This window comes from Watersipora subatra, chromosome 5 (genome assembly GCF_963576615.1).
Source record: "Watersipora subatra chromosome 5, tzWatSuba1.1, whole genome shotgun sequence".
NCBI classification, from domain to species: Eukaryota; Metazoa; Bryozoa; class Gymnolaemata; order Cheilostomatida; family Watersiporidae; genus Watersipora; species Watersipora subatra.
Window position 1 is genome coordinate 46871269 of NC_088712.1, and position 21705 is coordinate 46892973.

A 21705-nucleotide genomic window follows, 5' to 3' on the forward strand; every position below is an offset into this window, starting at 1 on the left:
ATATCAGTATCCATAACTTTGTGACTACAAAGTCATCAGCAACTCCTGAGAAATGTACATTAAAGCTAATAGTATAGCTGTTGGTCAACCTGGGAAAATTCACTATAAGATTGTAAAAATACAACCTGGTTAAGGAAAATAGATGATTAACTAACAATTTATAAAAGTTTAAAACAGTTTTCAGGGTAGAAAATCTTGCTATAAAATAGAAACAAATAGACATAAGAGTTATTCATAAATAACCAACTGTTTAGAAGTAAATAAATTTGGTTGCTATCAATACTCAGAGACTAAAGGTTAGTAGTCACTATGAAATGATCATTAGAAATCAGCAGCTTAAAATGATGGCTGAAATAATTGAACACGATTTGATTAGTTTTGAAAGCCCACTAATTAGTTGAGATAACAATGAAGTTAACATATTAGCTAGACCAGAGTCATATAACTTCACAGAGTCCCATGAACAACGGAAGCGTGTATGGGAGCTTGCTCGTTTCCAAACAAACCCGTCAGGCCCACTATTTTTATATAAGTTATAATAGAGAGGCCGCCGACATTAACCAACAAAATTTACTCCCATTGGCAGTTAAAAATTGATCTGAAATCTGAAATTGATTGTTGTATTATATACCATTTAAAAAGAGCACAACATTCTCTACAAGAGACCACTAATAATTTTTTTGTAAAAAAGTAAAGTAAATGCCAAAAAGTGAGGCATTGAGAGCGAGGTATGAATGTTCCATTAAAGATCAGTATGTTGATCGGGTTTGCTTGAAAACAAGCGTTTTTGTTTCCGGTTTTGGTCGCGGTACTCGGTAATGCTATATGGCTCTGAGCTAAAGTCACTCAACACCTTTATTCATAGACATTATCATAGCTCATTAGCTACGGGATTTCAATCATATTCCTATTAATATATTTGAGCTTTCAGTCATAGACCTATCCAAAAGCTTTTTCTAGTACGCAGGCTGACGAAGGACAGTGCAATCTGCTGTGACTATCACTGTAGAGTTTGACATAATTACTAGGCATGTAGCAGATATTAGGCTACCAAATCACTGCTTCAATGGTATGACATTAATAACATTGGTCATGGTATACTGTCAGGTGTTGTTGAAGAACTCTTTGACTAATGATAGTGATGGTTTAATTAGATGACCAAGTAATGAGAATTGAAAACTTCAGCTCTATGAGAAGTGTTAGGAACAGTAAACCTTGTCTTTTGTGTGCTAGTTTAGTATTTCTGTGTTGGCAGTAAGCAGCGGAAATTGCTTAACTGAAGAGAGTAAAAAACTAGAAGGGCATGGTGATCAAAGATATGAAAGGGCAATTTGCCAAGAATTTTAGCAGACTTGCATTCCATACATATTGTTTATTTAGGAGCATGATAAATGATGCCGCTAATCAAACAGCACTTGAGAAACGAGGTTCAAACAGAATCAGTCAAAAGTTTTGTGAGGGAATATCTTATTTGCTAGAAGATTCATCCATTATCCATAAAGTGAGAAACAAGCTTAAAAGGTTAATAATACTTAGGTTAGGTTGGCAACTGAACAAGTCATGTAGACAGTGTTCCCTAGTTGACAGTCTTTGATTGTGTGCGATGAATTATAGTTTAAAATGAAAGTAAAACAGAACCATTCATCAGAATTGTTTAAAGTTGAAGACAGGGCCATTCTAGGTACTAGCGTATGCTAATAATTTATGCAACGCTGCAAAGGTGTAATGTACAGGTTCAAAAATGCCAATTAAGCTATGTGAAGGTTTAAGAAACTTCCGAAAATCAGAGATGACTATTATTCTAGTGACATGCAGCCCAATGAGTGCGTGAGCGTGTGAGCTTGTGAACGTTTGAGTGTGAGCATGTGCGTGTGTGTAAGTGGGTGATTGTGTAAGTGCATGGGTGTCTGAGTGCATGAGTGTGTGAGTGTGCGAGTGTGTAAGCGTGTGAATGTGTGTGAGTGTATGAGTATGTGAGTGTGTGTGAGTGTGTGAATGTGTGAGTGCGTGAATGTGTGAGTGTGTGAGTGCCTGTCACCACTCACACAGTGTGTGAGTGTCTGTGTGTGAGTGTATAAAGCTTATGGTGTGTAGGCTATGAGCACCAAAAGTGTACCACCCCCATATAAAAATGTCGGCTATTTGTACGGTTCAAAAGGAAACTACTTAACAAAAAAGCTTAGGGTATAATCTCATTAATATGCAAGGAAATGAGTCATCATCAAATCCAACAAGCTAGAACAGGTGTAAATACCCTTTTAACTCTTTAATTCTCAATCAGATAGTCAGCAGGTATATATAGGTGTTTAAGAGACTGGTTCTAAAGAGCCAGATGGAGTTTTAAAACTTTGAAAACGTTTACAAATGCTAACCTGCATGCTTGCTTGTGTGCGCACACGCGCGCGCACGCACACACACCATACATACCACATCTCCTCACACACCACACACTCCGCACACCACTCACAATGCACCACTCACAACGCACCACACACAACACACCACACACCACACACAATGCAACAAGCATGACGCACCACACACAACACACCACGTACAACGCACCAGGCACCACGCACCACGCACCACGCACCACGCACCACGCACCACGCACCACGCACCAGGCACCAGGCACTAGGCACTAGGCACCAGGCACCAGGCACCACTCACCTCACACTATGTGTACACACACTATGACTAAGTGTTTTATCAATGTAGATGTGTGTGGGTCTTTACTTATATTGTCAGCAACTTGAATCTAGGGTTTTAAATGAGTTGATAATCAATGGGTGTTGTAAGCTGGGCTAGCTGGGTTTGATAAGGACTTTAGCATGTTGGGTGTTACATCATTCTTCCCCTTTTGTAATGTTATGATTTAAAACATTGAAAGGAAATAGAAAAATATTCATTGACATCGTGAATATTTTGGTTTTGTAGAGGAGTGATGATGAAAAATTAGCTAATTTCAAAATTGTTCATTATTGTCTCAAACAAAAAGCATCAGCTTGATTGTTTTCAGTGAGCAACTACTTTCCCAAAAATTACTTTATTTGAAAAAGTGTCATTGTATTTTGCAATGTGTGAATTGTTATAAGTTAAAATATTTACACCAATTTGGCCCACTGTACCAACAAAAGTTTAAACAAAATTAAATTTGCTAGCTTGATATGTTTGCCAAAGCACAGTTATATTTTCTATATTAACATGTAAAAAAATGTATCAGAGTTTTGCAAGGAGTCGACATCAATTTATGTTAGTGCCGTGTTGAGCAGTAGAAGGTCAGACTCAGGCTGAATTCCAGTCTTATATTATAGTTAATGCAGATCTCTATGACGAGCAGATGTTATCAGGTAACTAATATTATGTTTAACTTGTCAGGATCTCAGTAGAGGCTGTTTAGTTTTACACGGTTTCTTTGCCAGAGTCAGGGGATGATTGCTTAGGTTCATCATCCGTTGGCAAGCTCATAGGCTCCTCCATCTTTTCAAGGTCAACGCATTCAGTAGTGTTGTCTGCTCTTATTCCTATCAAGAAAATTATAATATTTTAATAGAATATCAAAGAATAAAACATAACAGAATATAATATATAGCATAATACAATACTGAACGATAATATGATCTTTACTCTAATCAGAGCTGTGTTCCCCAATCTGTCTGAAGCTCTGGTGATACATTGAGATAAAAAATTACTTTGTACAAGATTCAAACTAACAACATGTGATATGTTGGACCAACACTCCAACACCTGTGTCAATCGACTACTTCCTACATGTAATAGTACATATACATTGTAAAGTTCTGCTGTCTCTGTTAAATTTCCTAATTTTATAGTGCACTGCAATATCTAGTCACCCTGTATGATTCACTGCTCTTGCCCAGAATGAATCCCAGTTGATCTGTTGATCTTGAATGGTCTAATGGTCATGGGTGGTCTGTCTGACTTGCTATAGTGCCATACATTTGATTAAGTGTGCTTAAAGTCATTGTTTTTTCAGCCTTCAAGCCAACAACATGTAGCTTTTCAGCTTTATTTTTCGATGCTGCTACTTTCTTTTATCTGCATTAAGTTTCTTCATTACGCCAATATCTATCGCATACATATATAATCAAGAATTAACCAGAAGGAGAATCACATACTATGTAGTAATCTCCTGGATGTGTCATTAAGGGAAATATTATATCTTTCATTTTATGTGTTTTATTTTATATGTTACCAAATGGCTTTGCAGATGACTACCTGTATAATTAGCATGCTTTCAATAACCTTTATCGACAATCAAGTCATTGTTTTATTGTAGTTTCACGGTGTTGACAAGCATACATAATAAATTTTTAATAGAATATACACTACGCCTCATCACCTATATGTGGCAATATTGTAAAGGTTTTGTGCGACCTTCACTTTCCTCCACTAGTACAAGACTTGTGCATGAGTACAATACATATATTTCTGCTTAGTTTATCAAGGTGTACAAGAAAGAATCAAGTAACAGGCAATGAACAGGCCCAGAACAGCTCTGCTCTACTAGACAAATGTTTGGGCTTATATAGTTGCTAAACTCCGCCCCTGTTTTGCTTGGTTAGACCCGGCACAGCTCGGCCCGGCTCGGCTCAGTCCAGCTCGGCTCGGTCTTCAGTTGGTACGGCTCTGACTTGGCTATACTTGACTCGGCTGTACATCGGCTTGGCTTGGCTAAATGGAAGGAGACACCATCCACCACACACTCCTCCCAATTGGCGACTAGGGTCTCCAATTCAAATCCTGTGGGAAGACTAGCTGGGCCAGAGCCTCATGTTGGTGGGCTCCATAACGGAGGCACTCTATCTCCTCCAATAGTAGCTGGTGTTTCCAGCCCTCCCAGTGTCCCTGCCGCAGAGTCACCTGCATAGTCTCAGCAGCCTTCGCCCATTCCTGTGCCTCCTTCGCTAGCAACTGGGCCCGGCTGCGCTGCGTCTGCAGGAGGGTCTGGCTGGCCGGAGCCCGTCCTATCACTTCGGCCAGGGTGTGTGACCCGGCGGGCTCCACGGCCGTTCTGCTCCTCCTGATCGAAGCTGGGTGGACCCGGGCTGGGGGCATAGTGGTGTCCTAGCCCCCTGTGCTCCTCTCTGGGAACTGCGACGTCTTCTTCCTCTGGTAGTGGGTGTGCAGGCAGCAATTGTTAGGGAGCCCCTCATGTTCTCCTGGCAAAACTGCTCCCAGGAGTCTTGATCCACCAGATATACCACCGGCTCCACTCCTCCTTGCTGATGAGTCGCGTGGTGTAGTAACATCTGGTCCCTTGATACGTGCTGCCAATTGCAGGAGCACACAAACACGGCGTAGTGTTGCAGCATGTGAAATTGGATCCGCCGAGTGCTGGTTGTGAACTGGCAGATCCAGCAACTCCCATCTTGCACCCGCTCTTCCGCCCATGCCACAGTCCGGAAGACAGGTACTTAATGGCCCTCACGATGGTCTTCTTCCGTAGCCTGACCCTTTCTGGTTTCAGCTGCCTCACGGGTGTGCTTTCCCTCACGGCAACAGCCAGCGGAAAAAGAGACAACTCCGGTGAAGGGGGACTGATCCGTCTCTTCTTCGTGCGTACAGCAGCCACCCGGCACTCCTCTTCCACTGGTTCCGGCTTAACTTCATTCAGTAGCTCCTCTATGCTGTCCTCTGTCAGAGTGGCATCTAGCAGCACCTCTGCTCCCTTCTTCGTAATCTCCAACACGGCAGAATCTGCCCATCGTGCCTAGTCCCTCTCCGTGTTACTCCCTTTGTAGGCCAACACATTTGTCAGTGTTGGCCTACTCACTCCTTCTCCAGTTTCTTTCAAACTCATTGTGACCGAAGCCAGTAATTCCTGTAGAGATGTGTTGCCATCGCTCTCCATCTTTTTCAGCGCTTTGATATTGTTTAGAGAAGACGAGTGCTTTAATTAAGAAGTCCTTAGTTGCGTCCGTGAGAACCGTTTTACCTCCTTTCCGCGCGACCTCCAGACTGTTTTCTCTTAATTCCATTGAGTAGCATATACCATCTCTGTATCGTTCTGGCCTCCTGGTTGTCTGGGCTAGCCTCGGAGTAATCCGGACCGGAGTTGACTGGATTGCGGGGCTAATGGGATCTGGTGTTGCGGTCTCTTCGGTCTCTACCAGGTATGATTCCGGTTCTCCCGGAACATTATTTCGTGTGGCCGGATTGATTTCTTCAGAACTAGAAGGCTAGAAGGGCGTCCTTGACTTCCTTCTTTCTCCAGTCCGGCTGGATTTTCCCTGGGAGTTACCTTCTCCTATCGATTCTTTGCAGCCTCTAGTCGCAACTTTTCCCCAAGATAGAAATTAGAGGTTAGAGGTTAGAATTCAGGATAAACGATTATTATTATTATAAACTAGTCTTGAACTCAGAAGACTCATTTTGGTAGGCTGAAAGTCTGGGGGGGAGGGGGGGTTGGCATTATTGGTACAGGATCTATTCTGCCTGCCTCTTGCCTTCTCTCCGGCCTGCTTGGTCAAGCGCCCTTCATGTTTGGACCCTTCCTTGGCTCCAGCATGGCTGGGGCCTGCCCCAACCTCTCTAGGCAAGCGTGATAAGGCTTCAGCCTTCCCTCGCTCTGGTTGGAAGACTGTCCTTGCCGTTCCACCAGATACGTGTGGTTCCCCCAAGCCTTCAAGACCTGATATGGTCTCATGAACTTTGCCTGTAGCTTGGGATTTTCTTCTCGTCTTCGGCGTTTGTTCGTGAGCCATACCCTGTCGCCTGGGGTGTACAGTGGTGGTTCGTCCTTATCTTCTTGTCGCACCTCCATCTGGCTTTGCCAAAGCGCCTCGTGCACTCTCTGCAGCCTCTGCTGCACCTCAAGAGCGTGCTCGTGGGCAAGAAATAACTCGGTCAGTGGAGGGTGACTTTCTAGCTGGTCTGGCAACCTCAGCTCCTGTCCCAACATTAGCAGGTTGGCCGTCTTTCCAGTCGCGGAGTGGGGGTGCTTCTGTATGCCCTCATCAGCTGAAAAAACAGTAGGTCCCACTCGTCCTGTCTCTAAGGCAAGAGCAGCGCCCTCAAAGAATCCCCGAGTCCCTGGTTATTCCGCTCCATGACTCCATTCGCCTGTGGGTGATATGGAGTCGTGTGGGTCTTTTCTATGTTCCAGAGTTGGCACAGTTCGGCCATCAGTTGGCTCTCGAACTGTGCCCCCTGGCCCGTGTGGATCTGCTCAAGCAATCCCAGGTAGCAGAAGACCTGTTCATCCAGTGCGTTGACGACCACCGGGGCCATGGCGTTAGGTAGTGCCAATGCGTCCTGCTACCGGGTGAAGTAGTTGGTAAGAACCAGTACCCACTTGTTCCCTCTTGGTGTGACAAGAAATGGCCCCACCAGATCCATGGCCACCTTCTGCCAGGATCGTCTTGCATAGAGCCTCTTTTTTCCTCCGGCCACCTTTGTCCCTCCATGCTTTGCGGCCTGGCACACCTCGCAACTCTTGGCGAGTCGCCTGACTGTGGACATTAGCCCAGGCTAGTACCATGTCAGTTGGAGGCGACCTATTGTCCTTCCCATCCCATAGTGAGCCAGGGCGTGCATTTGTCACATCATGGTTTCTGCTTAGATGGGGGCAGATGGCGCACCATCTAGCGTGGCCCTGTGGTGGAACCACGCGTGCTTCCAGCATGCCGCCCTGTCATATGCGCAGAGAGCCCCACAGGTGATGCAGGATGTTCAGCTCTCTGCTCCCGACCTCCAGGTGTTCTGCTGGCACCTCCTCCTCGGTACGGTACATGATGGCCACTGGTCCCTGGCCGGTAGCCAGTGTCATTGCTAGTTTGCCCTTTGGTCCTGTCACTCTTGGCGGGGCTGATAGCCTCTTGGGGGAGCCCCGGCACCCAGGTTCAATCCCGCCACCGTTGGGGCGGGAGTCCTGTGCGGGTTGTCAGCCGGCCCCCCGAGGGTATGCGACATTGCCCAGGGTCGATCACGCCCCATTGAGAGCGTAAGTCCCATCCAGGCAACTGGTTGGTACCCACACGGCTAACGGCCCTTGTTCCTTTGCTAGCTTCTTCCGTGAGCTCCCCCGTCCCTCTGTTCAATGCTTGCGCATTGCCGGCAGTCCTCACAGGTCTGTCTGCTCAATCCATCCGCATTCCATGGCGAGTTCCTGACTGGTGCTCCAGGATGTAGCGGAACTCCGCCAAGATCTCAAGCCACCGATCTACTTGGTTTGAAGGTTTCTTCCTCCAGCATAACTACCTGAATGACGTGTGGTCCAACCGCAGGAGGATCTCCTGGCCATACAGCTGCGGCCAGAAGTGCTTGACTGCCTTCACTACTGCAAATAGCTCTCGTCGAGTGACGCAGTAATTGCGTTCCAAGGGGGTGAGGGTCTTGCTGTAGTAAGCAATGACCCTCTCGCAGCCCTCCTGTACTTGAGACAGCACTGCCCCTATTCCACATTCGCTGGCACCTGTGTCAAGGATATACTGCCTCTAAGGATCTGGATAGCCCAAAATCGGGGCGGTGCTGATGCTTTCCTTCAGCGTGTCGAAGGCGGCCTGCTCTCCTTCCGTCTATCTCTAGGGCTCTCCCTTTGCAGTCAGTCGGTGCAAGGGGTGTGCTATAGTGGCGATCTCCGGGATGTATTGCCGGTAATAACGGACCGTCCCGAGGAATCCTTGGAGTTCCCTTACTCCGCGCGGACTCAGCAACTTCGCTACTGCCTCCACTTTGTCGGGGTCTGTAGAGACTTCGTTCTGGCTTACTATGTGCCCCAGGTAACGAACCTGGGGTTGTAGTAGCTCGCACTTGGAGGGCTTCAGTTTTAGTCCGGCCTTGTGGAGTCTCTGGAAGACCTTCTCCTGCCGATGTAGATGCGTTTCGAAATTCAGGGCGATGACGATAATATCATCTAGATATAGCAGCCTTCTTTAGTGGAGGCCATGTAGGACGCATTCCACGAGTCTTTGGAATGTGGCGGGGCGGACATCAGTTCGAAGGGCAACACCTTCCACTTCCACCGCTCGAACCGCGTCGAGAAAGCTGACTTCTCCTGTGCCTCTGCATCCAGAGGCACCTGCCAGTACCCGCTCACCAGATCGCGCGTGCTAAAATAGCGACTGCCGGACAGGGCATCCAGGCTGTCATCGATCCTGAGTAGCGGGTAGGCATCCTGCTCCGTGATGGCATTGAGATGCCGGTAATCAATACAGAAGCGCCATTTCCCATCCTTCGTCTGGACCAACACTACGGGGGAGTTCCAAGCTCCTCCGGCGGGCTCGATGAGTCCTCGTTTGAGCAGGTCCTCGACCTGCCTCTCAGCTTCTACCTCCTTTTCTGGTTCGAGTCTGTGAGGGGGTTGTCGGATTGGCCGAGTACCTTCCTTAAGTGGAATAGAATGTTCCACCTCTGAGGTCCTTCATACAGTTCTTTCAGTGGCAAATGCAGCGTTTTTAAATAGTGGAGATGTGGCAATTCATAGACAATACAATATTGAGTGGGAAGTACTTACCTTTTGAAGTAGAGATTTAGTAGGTAAAACGCAGTAGCAATACCCATGCAAGTTCTGTAGTAGCTGTAGTACTCGTAGCTAGAAAACAATAAAAGTAACTCAGCTGCGAAAGGAAATGAGCATGTTTATGATCATCAACAGTGGCAAATGCAACGTTTTCAAGTAGTGGAGATGTGGTAGTTTATAGACAGTACAACATTGAATGAGAAGTACTTACCTTTTCGAAGTAGAAATTTAGTAGGTAATTTTCGAAGCGAAAATGATTGTCTAGGTGGCCAGAAAAGACAAACGTTCACGCAACCTTCTAGTGACAGTAAATATTAATTTATTACTCGTTTACTAATTAAATTTACTACTGATTAATTTATTTAATGAGTAGTACATTTCAATTAATTTTATTGATTTATTTACTACTCATATTAATTCATTTGCTTCGTACGACCGAATCAAAAAAGAAAAGACCGCTCAATAAAGTAGACTAACATACATGCACACAAATATACAGACAGATAGTTTGCTGTTCATATAGTAGATATATGTACTGTAGATATATATGTAGATAAATATATAAATATATATATATTTATATTAAAATGTAGAAAAATACTTCATAAAATGCAAACCACACTTGAGCACATTGAACAAAAGAGTTGAATTGTCTTCTAGTTGCAGACATGCTAAGAGTTCTCTTCTCGGTTACACTTAACAGTAAATCACCTGATTAATACATCGAGCCCATTTCTAGCAGTTCGGTACATTAAGTACAAATTTTCATTCTAGTCCAACCGCGTCTGATGAGTGCATCGCACAAAACAAATTTGTAGCGCAATTACTAAAAGTTTACATTATTCTTAATATATTTTTCAAATATATGCATATTTGAAAAAAATATGACTGGACATATATATACATATATATTTATATAATATATATAATATATACATATATATATATATATATGTATATATATATGTCCAGTCATGGCTCTAAAATGACTATAGTACCAACCAGAACTGCTGGCTGCTTTTTGCAAAATGCTGTTTTGCAAATGTAAAATATTTATGCTGAGAAAATTGGACATTATTGAAAACAAATCACATTGTCTGATTAAATTAACTTGCATGTTGTTGTATTGAAACTAAACTAAAAGAATGTTGAGTTTTGAATCATACCATTAAATAGGTTCATGGCTTATAGCATCACATAAAAACCTACAATTTTAAGAAAAATTTGTAAAAGGCAAGACTTTTGATCATGCAGAGTTTGAATTTATTAGCTAACTGAATTTTTAAGCACAATCTTTTAGAAACATCCACTACTTGCTTTCCTGCTGGCTTTCTCTCAAATATGCAGCCTTTTGATGCTCTATAAGCTCCACTTAATAAATATTCGATAATCATTGGTGTATTGTGATTACCCATGATGCACCACATATGAACAAGTGTGTTTAGAGTAAACAAAATCATTATTATCTGTAAATGTGAGTTATATAGCAATACTTGGCATATTGCTGTTACATAGCTTTCTCTCTACCTTCATACAGATATTATGTAAGTTTCTATTGAATTTATTAGCCCTGTCTGTCGACTAGCTTTGTATCTGAACTATGAGAGACTATCAGTTGGTGACTTTGAATAAAGTTTAGACAAATTATCTGCTCAATGTTATGAGCTATTTTAAAAATTTTAATGAATTGGGAAAATCTATCAGATATAATATCAAAATATTTTGATAAACTCTACTTTGGCAGATATGTGATCTGTATCACAAAATGCATTGAGTGATATGAGTTGTTATGTTGGTTGAAATACGCTTAGCATTCTGCATTACGCAGCCTCGTCGCTAAAGCTCGCTTTGAAGGTTCTTATTAGTAAGTTTAGCAGTAAAGATAATAGCTTGCTCAAATTATTCACTGGCAATGTGCCAGGATAATGGCAAGTGGCAGTCAACTACATTACCTGTCACTGTTCATAAGCTGTTTTTTAATACCCTTGCAATGCCGGTACGCTTAATTCTACACTTATAATAGACAAAATAAATGCCAAGAAGACACCAACACTGTTACAGTACACCATGGTAAGCAAATGCTCATCAGTAGAAGGTAAAAAGTAAAGCACTCTTTTGAAATAAGCGCAAACTCTGAAAAGTCTTTGATACATGTAAATCCTGAGTTAAAATTGAAATTAATATTTATTGAGCAGAGTGGAGATGAACAAAAATAGCAAGACTAACAGATAGACATAATGACAAAATATGGTTTATTAATGAAGACACTAGCAAAGTTTTTACCGTTTATTGAGCAATAAAATTCTAGGAAAATAACTATTCTCCTTTCTGAGGGTCAAAAGTTCAAATCTTACAACCAAACAAAACTGCCGTTGATACAGAAAATCAAAACTTGACGGTGTATCAACCACGAATTCAGAAATAGATTCTATCTCTAAATACCATGTCCCGTGTGGATGCCAATGATCATGGCTCCCCTACTTCCTATAATCATGACTTTTGTTGGCAGGTTTAACAGCGATTTGCCATTGCCTTCTGTTGAGTTTTTTTATTGAGATACCATCTCAAGCTAGTTGGCTATTGGCTCATAGAGGAGCTCCTCAATCTATTGTCAAATTTTATTTTTAATTGTGCAGGGTTGCTACTCACCCTTTTCATTCAAGCTAGAGTGCAGATAGAAGAGCCGGTTTAGTAGCCGACGGCCCAACATAAATTACCAAGGTCAAGAAACAGATTAGGCAAGGAATTATGTAGAAAAAGTTACAACTTGTTCCACTGATCAATCACTCTTTGAAAGCTGCAACTGTGCCAAATGGTCATAAACATAACTTTTGAGGTTGCATTAATAGAGTTAACTTCAAAGTAATTGTCGAGCAATGAATCATGAGCTAATGAGAATTGGTTAGCAACAGAATTATATCATTTTCAAATCTAGTTTAATAGCTAATAAAGATCTCAAGTAAATGAACTGCTCTAATGCTAAAACAACCACAAAAGTTAACTTGTCTAAGTGTTTCAAATTTGAACTAGTAAACCTTTGTTGCTGACAACTAGCGTATATGTTAGATAGAACACAGCAAAATGCAATAACGGGCAAAACATTCAGCTGGTCACGTGAACCCAACTTAATTCTCAGCGATTCATACATGTAGGTGTGCACGCTGGACTGGCAATCAGAAACTTAATAGGCATTACAAAATAGATGAATTCATTCAACTAAAAAGTAAATATAACAGCGAATGAGCTAGTCATGTTCTACTATTCTACACATTAGGGAAGCGGTTGAAACGGCAGAACTAAAAATGAGTACTTACATGTAGGTTGTGTGCGTGTCAGAGTTTTATTTTATCAATTAGTTATACAATAGTTATCAAATATAACATTTCATGGTAATGTTATATGATTCATACAACATTATCATATATCATGTAACATTAGGCAAAATAAAGATATAGTTATAATAATATTGATTAAGTTAAACAAAATAAATGAAAACTTAGTTCCTACTGGTTAAGGCATGGTGAGGCCCACATACTCAATAGCATTGCAGCTAGTCGAGCCGCTGGGCCCACAGGAATTGGCATGGTCAAACAGCAGGTTTTGATTAATCTACTAGGTTTAATAAATGGCTTTTAACATTAACTCTAAAATTAGTAAATGCAGAGGTTCGTAAGTCCATTGGAAGACTGTTCAATTGTGATGGTACTTTGTATTCGATTGTTTTTTTGACCTGAAGCAGTATAAAATAGTGGTAAAAGGGGATTAGTTTCTAGAAATTTGGTTTTATAGCGTGAGTCTTATTTTGTTTTGTCATCACTTGAATAAAATTGGTTGCGCATAAGGAGTGTTATTGAACTCTAAACTATTAGGCTTTCATAACTCTCTACCTCTACCAACTGCTGTGCCATCAAAATAGGTCAGTGAAGAGAAGGAATGTGACAGTCTTCAAAAATGATTCAAATTCTCTGATCATGTATGCGGGGAAGTATCTATCTAATAGCCTAATCTAATCATATCTATCTAATAGCCTGAAAAAACCATAAGCCCCTGACTACGTGACAACTGACAACAGGTGTTCTTCGTTAGACATCTCCAACTAGATTTATCACACGAGCAATTATAGAAAAAGGCAAAAAGTTCCTGCAAACCATGATGCATATCATCAATCATCACTGACAGGAGTCGCTTCCCTTGGCAACATAATGATAGTAAGGCAGAATGCGATTAGCATAGTTATAATCACTTACAAACTGGTTGGAACCTTAAAATAGGTTAATATTTATTAAACGCTATGTCTGTTTGTTTGCCTGTCTCTCAAAAACAAAAGTTACAGGTTGGAATAAAATAATACTTCATACAGGTTTTGAACTCATGATATTCAACTTTGTAGACAAACAATTTCATTTGGTGATCAATCAATGAGCAATTCTGCCACTTCAAAAGACCTTAAGCGGTGAATGTGACAGCAGGAGTACTAGTGATGCTGCCTCAAAAAACTTACACTCAGTACATTTGTGTAGTAAGTGTAAAGTTTTTTCCTCCCTGCAGTGACCGTACAAATACACATTGTTATTTGTGTCAAACAGTAAACAAATGTTTTCTTGAAAACCTCCAAAATTCTGAAACGAGTTTGCAAATTCCAAAATGTTTGGTAAAAAATAGAAGCAAACGCTAAGTTATTTATCATTTAAAATAGCAATAAATCTCTTTTGATGGAAATTTTGTGGTTCAAAATATACCACTCAATTACATTTAAAAGCTGAGAATGGCTTATCTACATTTTTGCAGCCAAATACCAAGCAAAGAAATCATGCTCATTCTTTTGCAAATGTAAAATCTTTATGCTAAGAAAATCAGAAATTATTGAAAACGAAGCACATCGCATGCTTATATGAACTTGCATGCTGTTGTACTGAAGCTAAACTTGAAGAATATTGAGTTTTGAATCATAACATTAAATATGGTTCAATGTTTATAGCTTCCTCCTAAAACCGCTGGCTTTCGCTAAAACTGGCAGTCATTTGAAGCTCTAAAAGCTCCACTCTAGCAAATATCCGATAATCGATGGTGTATCGTAATTACCCATGATGCACCACGTATGAACAAGTGTGTTTAGAGTAAACAAAATCATTCTTATTGGTAAATGTGAGTTATATAGCTATACTTAACATATTGGTAACATGTGTTACATAGCTCTCTCTGTACCTTCATGCAGATATTATGTAAGTTTCTATTGGATTTATTAGCCGTGTCTGTTGACTAGCTTTGTATTGGAACTATGATAGACTTAGCTATAATATCACATAGGGATATCGCTGATATGACATCCCTTAGTGACTTTAAATAAACTGTAAACAGTTTTTCAGTAGTGTACAAATATTTGCTAAACTGCAGTTTGGTTACTAAAAATCTAGTTAGTTTACCGAATACTAGAGTACTAGGACTGAAAGTAGTTCATGATAACAGTTACTAGTATGATGACTGTCTACCGTGTTGTACGAGATTATCATGAGCGCTGATAAAGCACAGAGAACCGCTATCTGCACAATAATATATAATCCCAGATTAGTGTAGGAGTCAGACTATCAGCCTACCATGATGAATCTCATGAGTTCAAGACCTGTTTGTAATAATCCAAATCCTGACCTCTAACCTCTAATCTTGGCTTCAGATGGTCAAACACAGTTTTTATTATGCTAAACATTGAAAATGTTGTCACACGTAGCATTGTGAGACAATTTTACTTTTAGTAATTGGCTTGCTGCCTGTCGGGAATCAACAATGACTTGCATTTTAGCAAAGCATGCTTAGGCCCAGCAGTATGTTAGAGAAGAGGTGACCCAGTTCTCAGAACTGTTTTTCTCAAAACCTCAGTTCTTCTGCACAAGAATTCTATAATCCCAGATCAGTGTAGGAGTAAGACTTTCAGCCTACCAAAATGAGTCTTCTGAGTTCAAGACTCGTTTATAATAATAACAATCGTTTATCCTGAATTCTAACCTCTAACCTCTAACCTCTAATTTCTATCCTCTAACCTTGTCTTTAGATGGTCAAAAACAGCTTTTATTATTCTAAAGGCTGAAAATGTTGCCACAGGTAGCATCGTAAGACAATTTTACCTTTACTACTAAAGATTAACATAAAATAGTATCACTAATTCTGTGCTATGTCAGCCACACACTCTCCTGGTGCAATGTGGTTTCATACTGCAAACAGCTGTTTTAAATGAAGGGGCAACCACCTGTATGTGAGATGAAGTAATGCTTATTCACACATTATAAATAATGTAAAACCATGTAGAATGTCAGTATCCATAACTTTGTGACTAGAAAGTCATCAGAGACTTCTGAGAAAAATACATTAAAGATAATAGTAATGCTGTTGTTCAATGTGAGAAGATTCACTATAAGATTGTAAAAAATACAACCTAGTTAAAGAAAATAGCTTGACAATTTATTTTTATTAATAGCAATAAAAAGCTTCGCGCATGTAATATTTTGATAGATCTTGTGTAATGAAAGACAATTAGACCAATTCTTTTACCGGTGAAAATTTTTTCTAATGAATAAATTGTTAGAAGTTAAAAACTTACACCATTGTGGCTCACTATACCAGCAAAAGTTTAAACAAAATTAAATCTGTTAGCTTGATATGTTTGCCAAAGCGCAGTTATACTATCTATATTAAAATTTTATGTAATGAATCAGAATTTTGCAAAGAGTAAAAATCAGTATTTGATAGTGTTATGTTGAGCAGTAAAAGGTCAGCGTCATACTGAGTTCCAGTCTTATATTTTAGTTAATGCAGGTTTCCATGACTAGCAGATGTTATCACGTAACTAATATTACGTTTAACTTGTTAGGAGCTCAGTGGAGGCTGATGAGCCTTACACGGTTTCTTTGTCAGAGTCAGGAAATGATTGCTTAGGTTCATCATCCGTTGGCAAGCTCATAGGCTCCTCCATCTTTTCAAGGTCAACACATTCAGTAGAGTTGTCTGCTCTTATTCCTATCAAGAAAATTATAATATCCTAATAGAATATCAAAGACTAAAACATAACAGAATATAATATATAACATACTATAATACTGAACTATAATAGGATCCTTACTCTAATCAGAGGTGTGTTCATCCATCTGTCTGAAGCTATGGTGATAGGTGGAGATAAAAAACTACTTTGTATGAGAATCAAACTAACAACATGTGATATGTTGGGCCAACAATCTAGCACCTGCGTTATTCGGCTACTTTCTACACATAATAGTTCATATACATACTGAGTAACACATACTGCACAGAATAAAGGAACATATAATTATTACAGTTGATTATTTCTCACAACATACTCGTATTATATAACATGAGATAACATAATATATAATTAAATACTAAAATATAAAGCAAAAACATGATATATTGCAATAAAATGAAGCTGAACAAACATAGAAGGAAGCTAGAAAACTGTTATACCTGCATATATTGCCATGAAGCCTCTATAACTCGCTGGGTATAAATCGCTGACAAATTCCAAGTACATGCTGTTTCCAGTGGAGTAGAGGGGAGGGGCAATACCGTGCCCACACCAGTATTCAAATGGAGCGTCGGCTGAGTCTCCATCATGAACCTATAAATAGATGGTGAATTTTGTGAAGCTTTTTGTCTTATATTAAAATCTTTCATTTCTATCATCATTGGTAACATTTTAAAGCAACAACAAACATAGCATGTAATGTTTCATTTGTTGTTGCATGGCAAATTGCCATGATAATTTAAAAAACTTTCTTGTTAAAATGTAATTTTGTGTTAAATTAAAAAAATTTCAAAATGTCATAAAAAGTTTGCTTCAATTTTTTACTAAACCAATAAACTTTTGATCTATAATGTAAATAAATATATCGTTTAAATGTGTCATAATTTCTGCATATGAACAACCACTAACAATATTTAATAGCTTCAGTATGTTTGGTTTGGTAGAAATAAGTTTTAATCTTGAACAAGTTCAATTAAAAAAAATTAAAAACTTGTTTTGAGAAATAGTTTCATGGAGAAAACTACAAACTATTTACTGCATTATGCATTTATTGTAAATCTAAAAGCTAAATCTAAACCCTTGTACAAAGTGTAATCTTACATTTGTACATATTGTACACCCTTGTATTTAGCAAAAAGGTTTTTTAAGAATATTATCTGCATTGCAAGTAGAATATCGAAATACGTTAGAGGAAAGCCATAATTAAAAACCCACTTCCTAAAACAGCCACAGTGAAATATTTTCCTAGTTCAACCAAGTGAACGCTTCAAAAATTGATAAATGTGAAGCCTACATAGCATCTTCAACAATACAAACTTCATTAACCCTTTCTAGCATGAATTACTTTTTAGTTAGCCAAACTGCTCCAAAATTTGATTTTACTATCAGCTTTAAGGCTTGTTTGTCCTGATATTAACAAATTTTAAATTGCTCAATGACATCAAAGATTTTTTACCATGTCCACATATGTGTACACCATGCATCCGTTCACCAATTCGCATTGTCCACGTATGTGGACATAGAGCTAATTACAGGAACAATATGTGGTTTAGGCTGCTATATTATGAACATTTTGCAAGATCTATCACACATACATATAAGACATATATATATATTATGACATATATTTGTATCACTCAGTCGACACATCTTTCGAAGACTTCACAAAATTGAAAATGCACTGTGACCTCAAATCATGAGGGGATACAGCAATAATTTTTGTACACAGACGAGTGTCTGCTCGACGAGTTACTGGTGATAGTCAGCAAAGCACTCCGGACAGAGGTAGACTTGGCAGACACCACACATATACCTGCACCGCTTTGTGCAAGCCATGCTTCTGCATCGCGAAGCATTTTTCTGCTCTTTCTTTTCTGGAAAATGGCCAAGCGACAGATTCTTTCGGAGAGTAGCTGGAGGTTGTAGCCGAGACAATTTAGCCGGAGGTACTGCTTGAGAAGATGATGGACGACCTCTGCCTTTCTTGCTTCCCAATGATAAACCCTTACCAATTAGGGCTGTTGCGACACTGCTTCGAAAAGCCAGCAGATCAAGGGGAGAGCCTTCTTCAAGCCATCTGTAAATGACCCAGCTGTTTGACATGGCCAGATTCAAGAAATGAAAAAATATTCGAAGGTACCATTTCTTCTGCTTCAGGTTGTGGCGATAGCAAGACACAAGGAAATCTGTCAAGTCCACTCCCCCCATGTGCTGATTATAAATTTCTATAGCAAATGGCCTTGTGACATTCACTTTTGCCTTCTCTTTTTTGTCCCATCTCTCCACATAGCTTAGAGGCTCGACTCCAGCAAATGTGCTCGCTGTATGGACAAAGCTGTTGTCATTCCACTTGACAACAGTAATATCACACTGGCTTGTTGTGTACGAGAATTCTCCTCGTCTTTTCATGCTTTTATCCTCTGCCAATATGTTCTCAGCACCCATCAGCCTGTTTTTCCTCAAGGTACCAGTGCTCAGAATTTTCTTCTCACGAAGTGTTTTTAACAGCTCCATGGTGGTGAAGAGGTTGTCAAAAAAGACTTTGTGGTACTTTCCTTCTAACCCTAAACACAGGCGCATCACTACATCTGCACATAAACCCAACTCTTTTTCAGGCCGATTTCGATTAGCTCCTTGATAGATTTCAAAATCGTAAACATACCCAGACACACCTGACCGTACCCAGACCTTGTATCCCCACTTTTTAGGTTTGCTGCGTATGTACTGCTTTAGTGAACTTCGTCCAGTAAATGGTATCATCATCTCATCTACACTATGGAACTCCTCAGGTGTGACGGCAGACTTGAATGTAGAATTCATTGCGTCAAGAAATGGTCGAATCTTTTTCAAGCGATCGGTTGATTCTGTGTTTTCTGTGTTATCAGCAAAGTGTAGAAATCGCCGTATTCTCTCAAATCTATTCACTGACATGGCGTTGGCAATCAAGTTGCATCTCAAGCCTGTGTTAGACGACCAGTACATTCGTAGTCTGGAGTAGCGGATGTAAGTCATGACAATGTTGATCCCAAGAAATATAAAGAGCTCACCTTTTGTCAAGCCTAAAGGAGTATCTATGCTTTGTTGAATTGCATACAAGTTCGATTGGTAAACAATGTCATCAAGAAGCTGATCGGTAAAGTAATGACTGAATATGTCTATTGGCTCAATATTTCCACCTAGATGAATAGTGACTTCACGCTGTCCAGAAAAAGCAGGAATGTTGTTTACGTGGCTATTATCACAATTTGCATTCCATGTGAGACTTGAAGGCTTACACTGCTTCTTTGGTAATGCAGTCTTTTTTTCTCTGGTAGTTGGTGCTTGCGCTTTTGATAACTGTCCTTTTGTGATCGACTTTGGAGTAGACGTGACTTTCGATGTAGATGGTTGATCATTGCTGTTAGCTAAACTTTCAGAGAGAGCTGAGGATGTATTGCAGCTATACTCTTCATCGCTGCTACTTTCAGTTTCCACATACTCTTTCAACTGATTTTGTGGGCTCCAATCCTCATCTAGGTCACTGTCATCACTTATCAAGTTATCCTCACTATCGCTGCCAAGTGCAGCTGCAAGCACATCATCAGAAAAAATCCTTGGATTGGTACACTTCCTTCTATCCATCTAGAAACATAAGAGCTATAGTTGTGTAACACTGCCTTAGTCTCTCCAATATCATACTGTGAATATATTTTATGCTCATAAAGCAACTCATGTTTTGAAATCTGCATTCCAGCAACAATGGATGCCATGCATAATGTAGTTGTTGGTGAAATGCAAGTTCAATTGTTGCATGGTGTACACATGTGTGGACATCCACTGAAGCGGCCTAACTACTTTAGCCACATAATTTACTTCAATTTCTGCTTTTCCATTGCATGCTTGTCACTTTTATACACAAGAAAACAAAATTCAGAAGGCTTTACAGATGCACAGCAACCCAATAGCACAACAAAACATGTCAGTATATTTCAGTACTAACCTGTGATGAGCAATCCAAACTAAATTTCCCTCCAAAACATTGACCTTGACCTTATGACAAAATTCCACTCACATGGTGAGAAGCCAACTCCAGAGTCTAACTAATGCTTCAATTGAAGTTGCTGTATATGCTCAAAACAACATTTTGTAGCTGCTATAAAATGGTGTACACATGTGTGGACGTTGCGCATGAAAGGGTTAAAGACTAACTTGCACAAAATGTTAGTAGACTGTCAGAAAGTATTGTTGTTTTTTATCATTTACAATCGGTTTTGATGTTTAAAGTTATCGGACTGGCAGAATGTTTTAAGATTAAATCAGCAAAATTTGGTCGCGGTTAAAATCCTCAGAAGAAACATATGTGTTAAAATGACATCACTAGTTTCTCGGTTGTCTGTCCCTCTTGTTATCGATATTGGCTATTGTGTTCAAGCTTCAGCATTATGGGGTCTCTATTCTGGCGGTCTCTCGCTTAAGTGCAACTATAGGCGTCATAATCACACTTTTGTTTGAAACTGAAACTACGATAAAGCATTGTTTTGTTTAATCTTGAACAATCCTTGAAGTCAGATCACCCCAATCGTCGAAAATAGTCTTAAATGATAAAAGTATAGCTATAATTTTTGATAAATTCAACTAAGGTTCGGGTAAGTTCATCTTTCATTTCTGATCACTAGCTCATAATAAAAAAAAAGCTTTCATGCTATTTAAGATGCTTTTTCGACAAAACTGCCAAGTGATAAAAAGTAAACAACTGCTAACAAAAATGTACGCACAAAATAAAGTTTCTGACCTTTACATAGTCGAGACAGTATCTGATGCCATCCTCATTCACGACGCTGTGCAAGCTTATGATTGGAATGAACTCAAGCTTGATCCGCTCATAGGGAGGAGATACCTGGATGTGCCATCTGCATGTTGTGTTGTCTAGATGATACACTGGGAACCCTGGAGTAAGAAGTATCCGGTAGGAGCGGTGTAGGTACCCCCGCAGTCTAGTGGCCCCGTAGTTTGTCTTTTGCGTCTGCTTACTTCTATCTGTAGAAAGTACAAGATGCAATATTAGAAAGCAAAATATACATGTAAACTCACAAAGTAAGTGTTTGTGGAGTTAGACGTTTACCTGGATTCTGTCCGCTGTGTTCATGGCAGCAGTCGCTATTTAAAAATCTTCAATTTAAGATAATTTCCATATACAAATTTTTGACTGAGT

The 21705-nt window shown here is 40.0% G+C and overlaps 1 protein-coding gene and 1 long non-coding RNA gene across 2 annotated transcripts in view; both read right to left on the reverse strand.

Annotated features, from left to right (window-relative positions):
- Nucleotides 1–3388: 3388 nt before the first annotated feature.
- Nucleotides 3389–21705, reverse strand: part of LOC137396427 (neuropilin-1-like) — a 30012-nt gene continuing 11695 nt past the window's right edge. Inside the window, exon 4 of the mRNA XM_068082706.1 lies at nt 3389–3524. Within this exon, the coding sequence (XP_067938807.1) occupies nt 3403–3524 (122 nt within the window). The 3' untranslated portion in view covers nt 3389–3402. The remainder of the gene's footprint in view (nt 3525–21705) is intronic.
- On the reverse strand, nt 15775–21517 carry LOC137396429 (uncharacterized). Its single transcript, XR_010978549.1, has 3 exons — nt 21286–21517; nt 16955–17108; nt 15775–16492 (listed from the first exon to the last, which is right to left on the reverse strand). It is a non-coding gene; the product is annotated as an uncharacterized lncRNA (long non-coding RNA).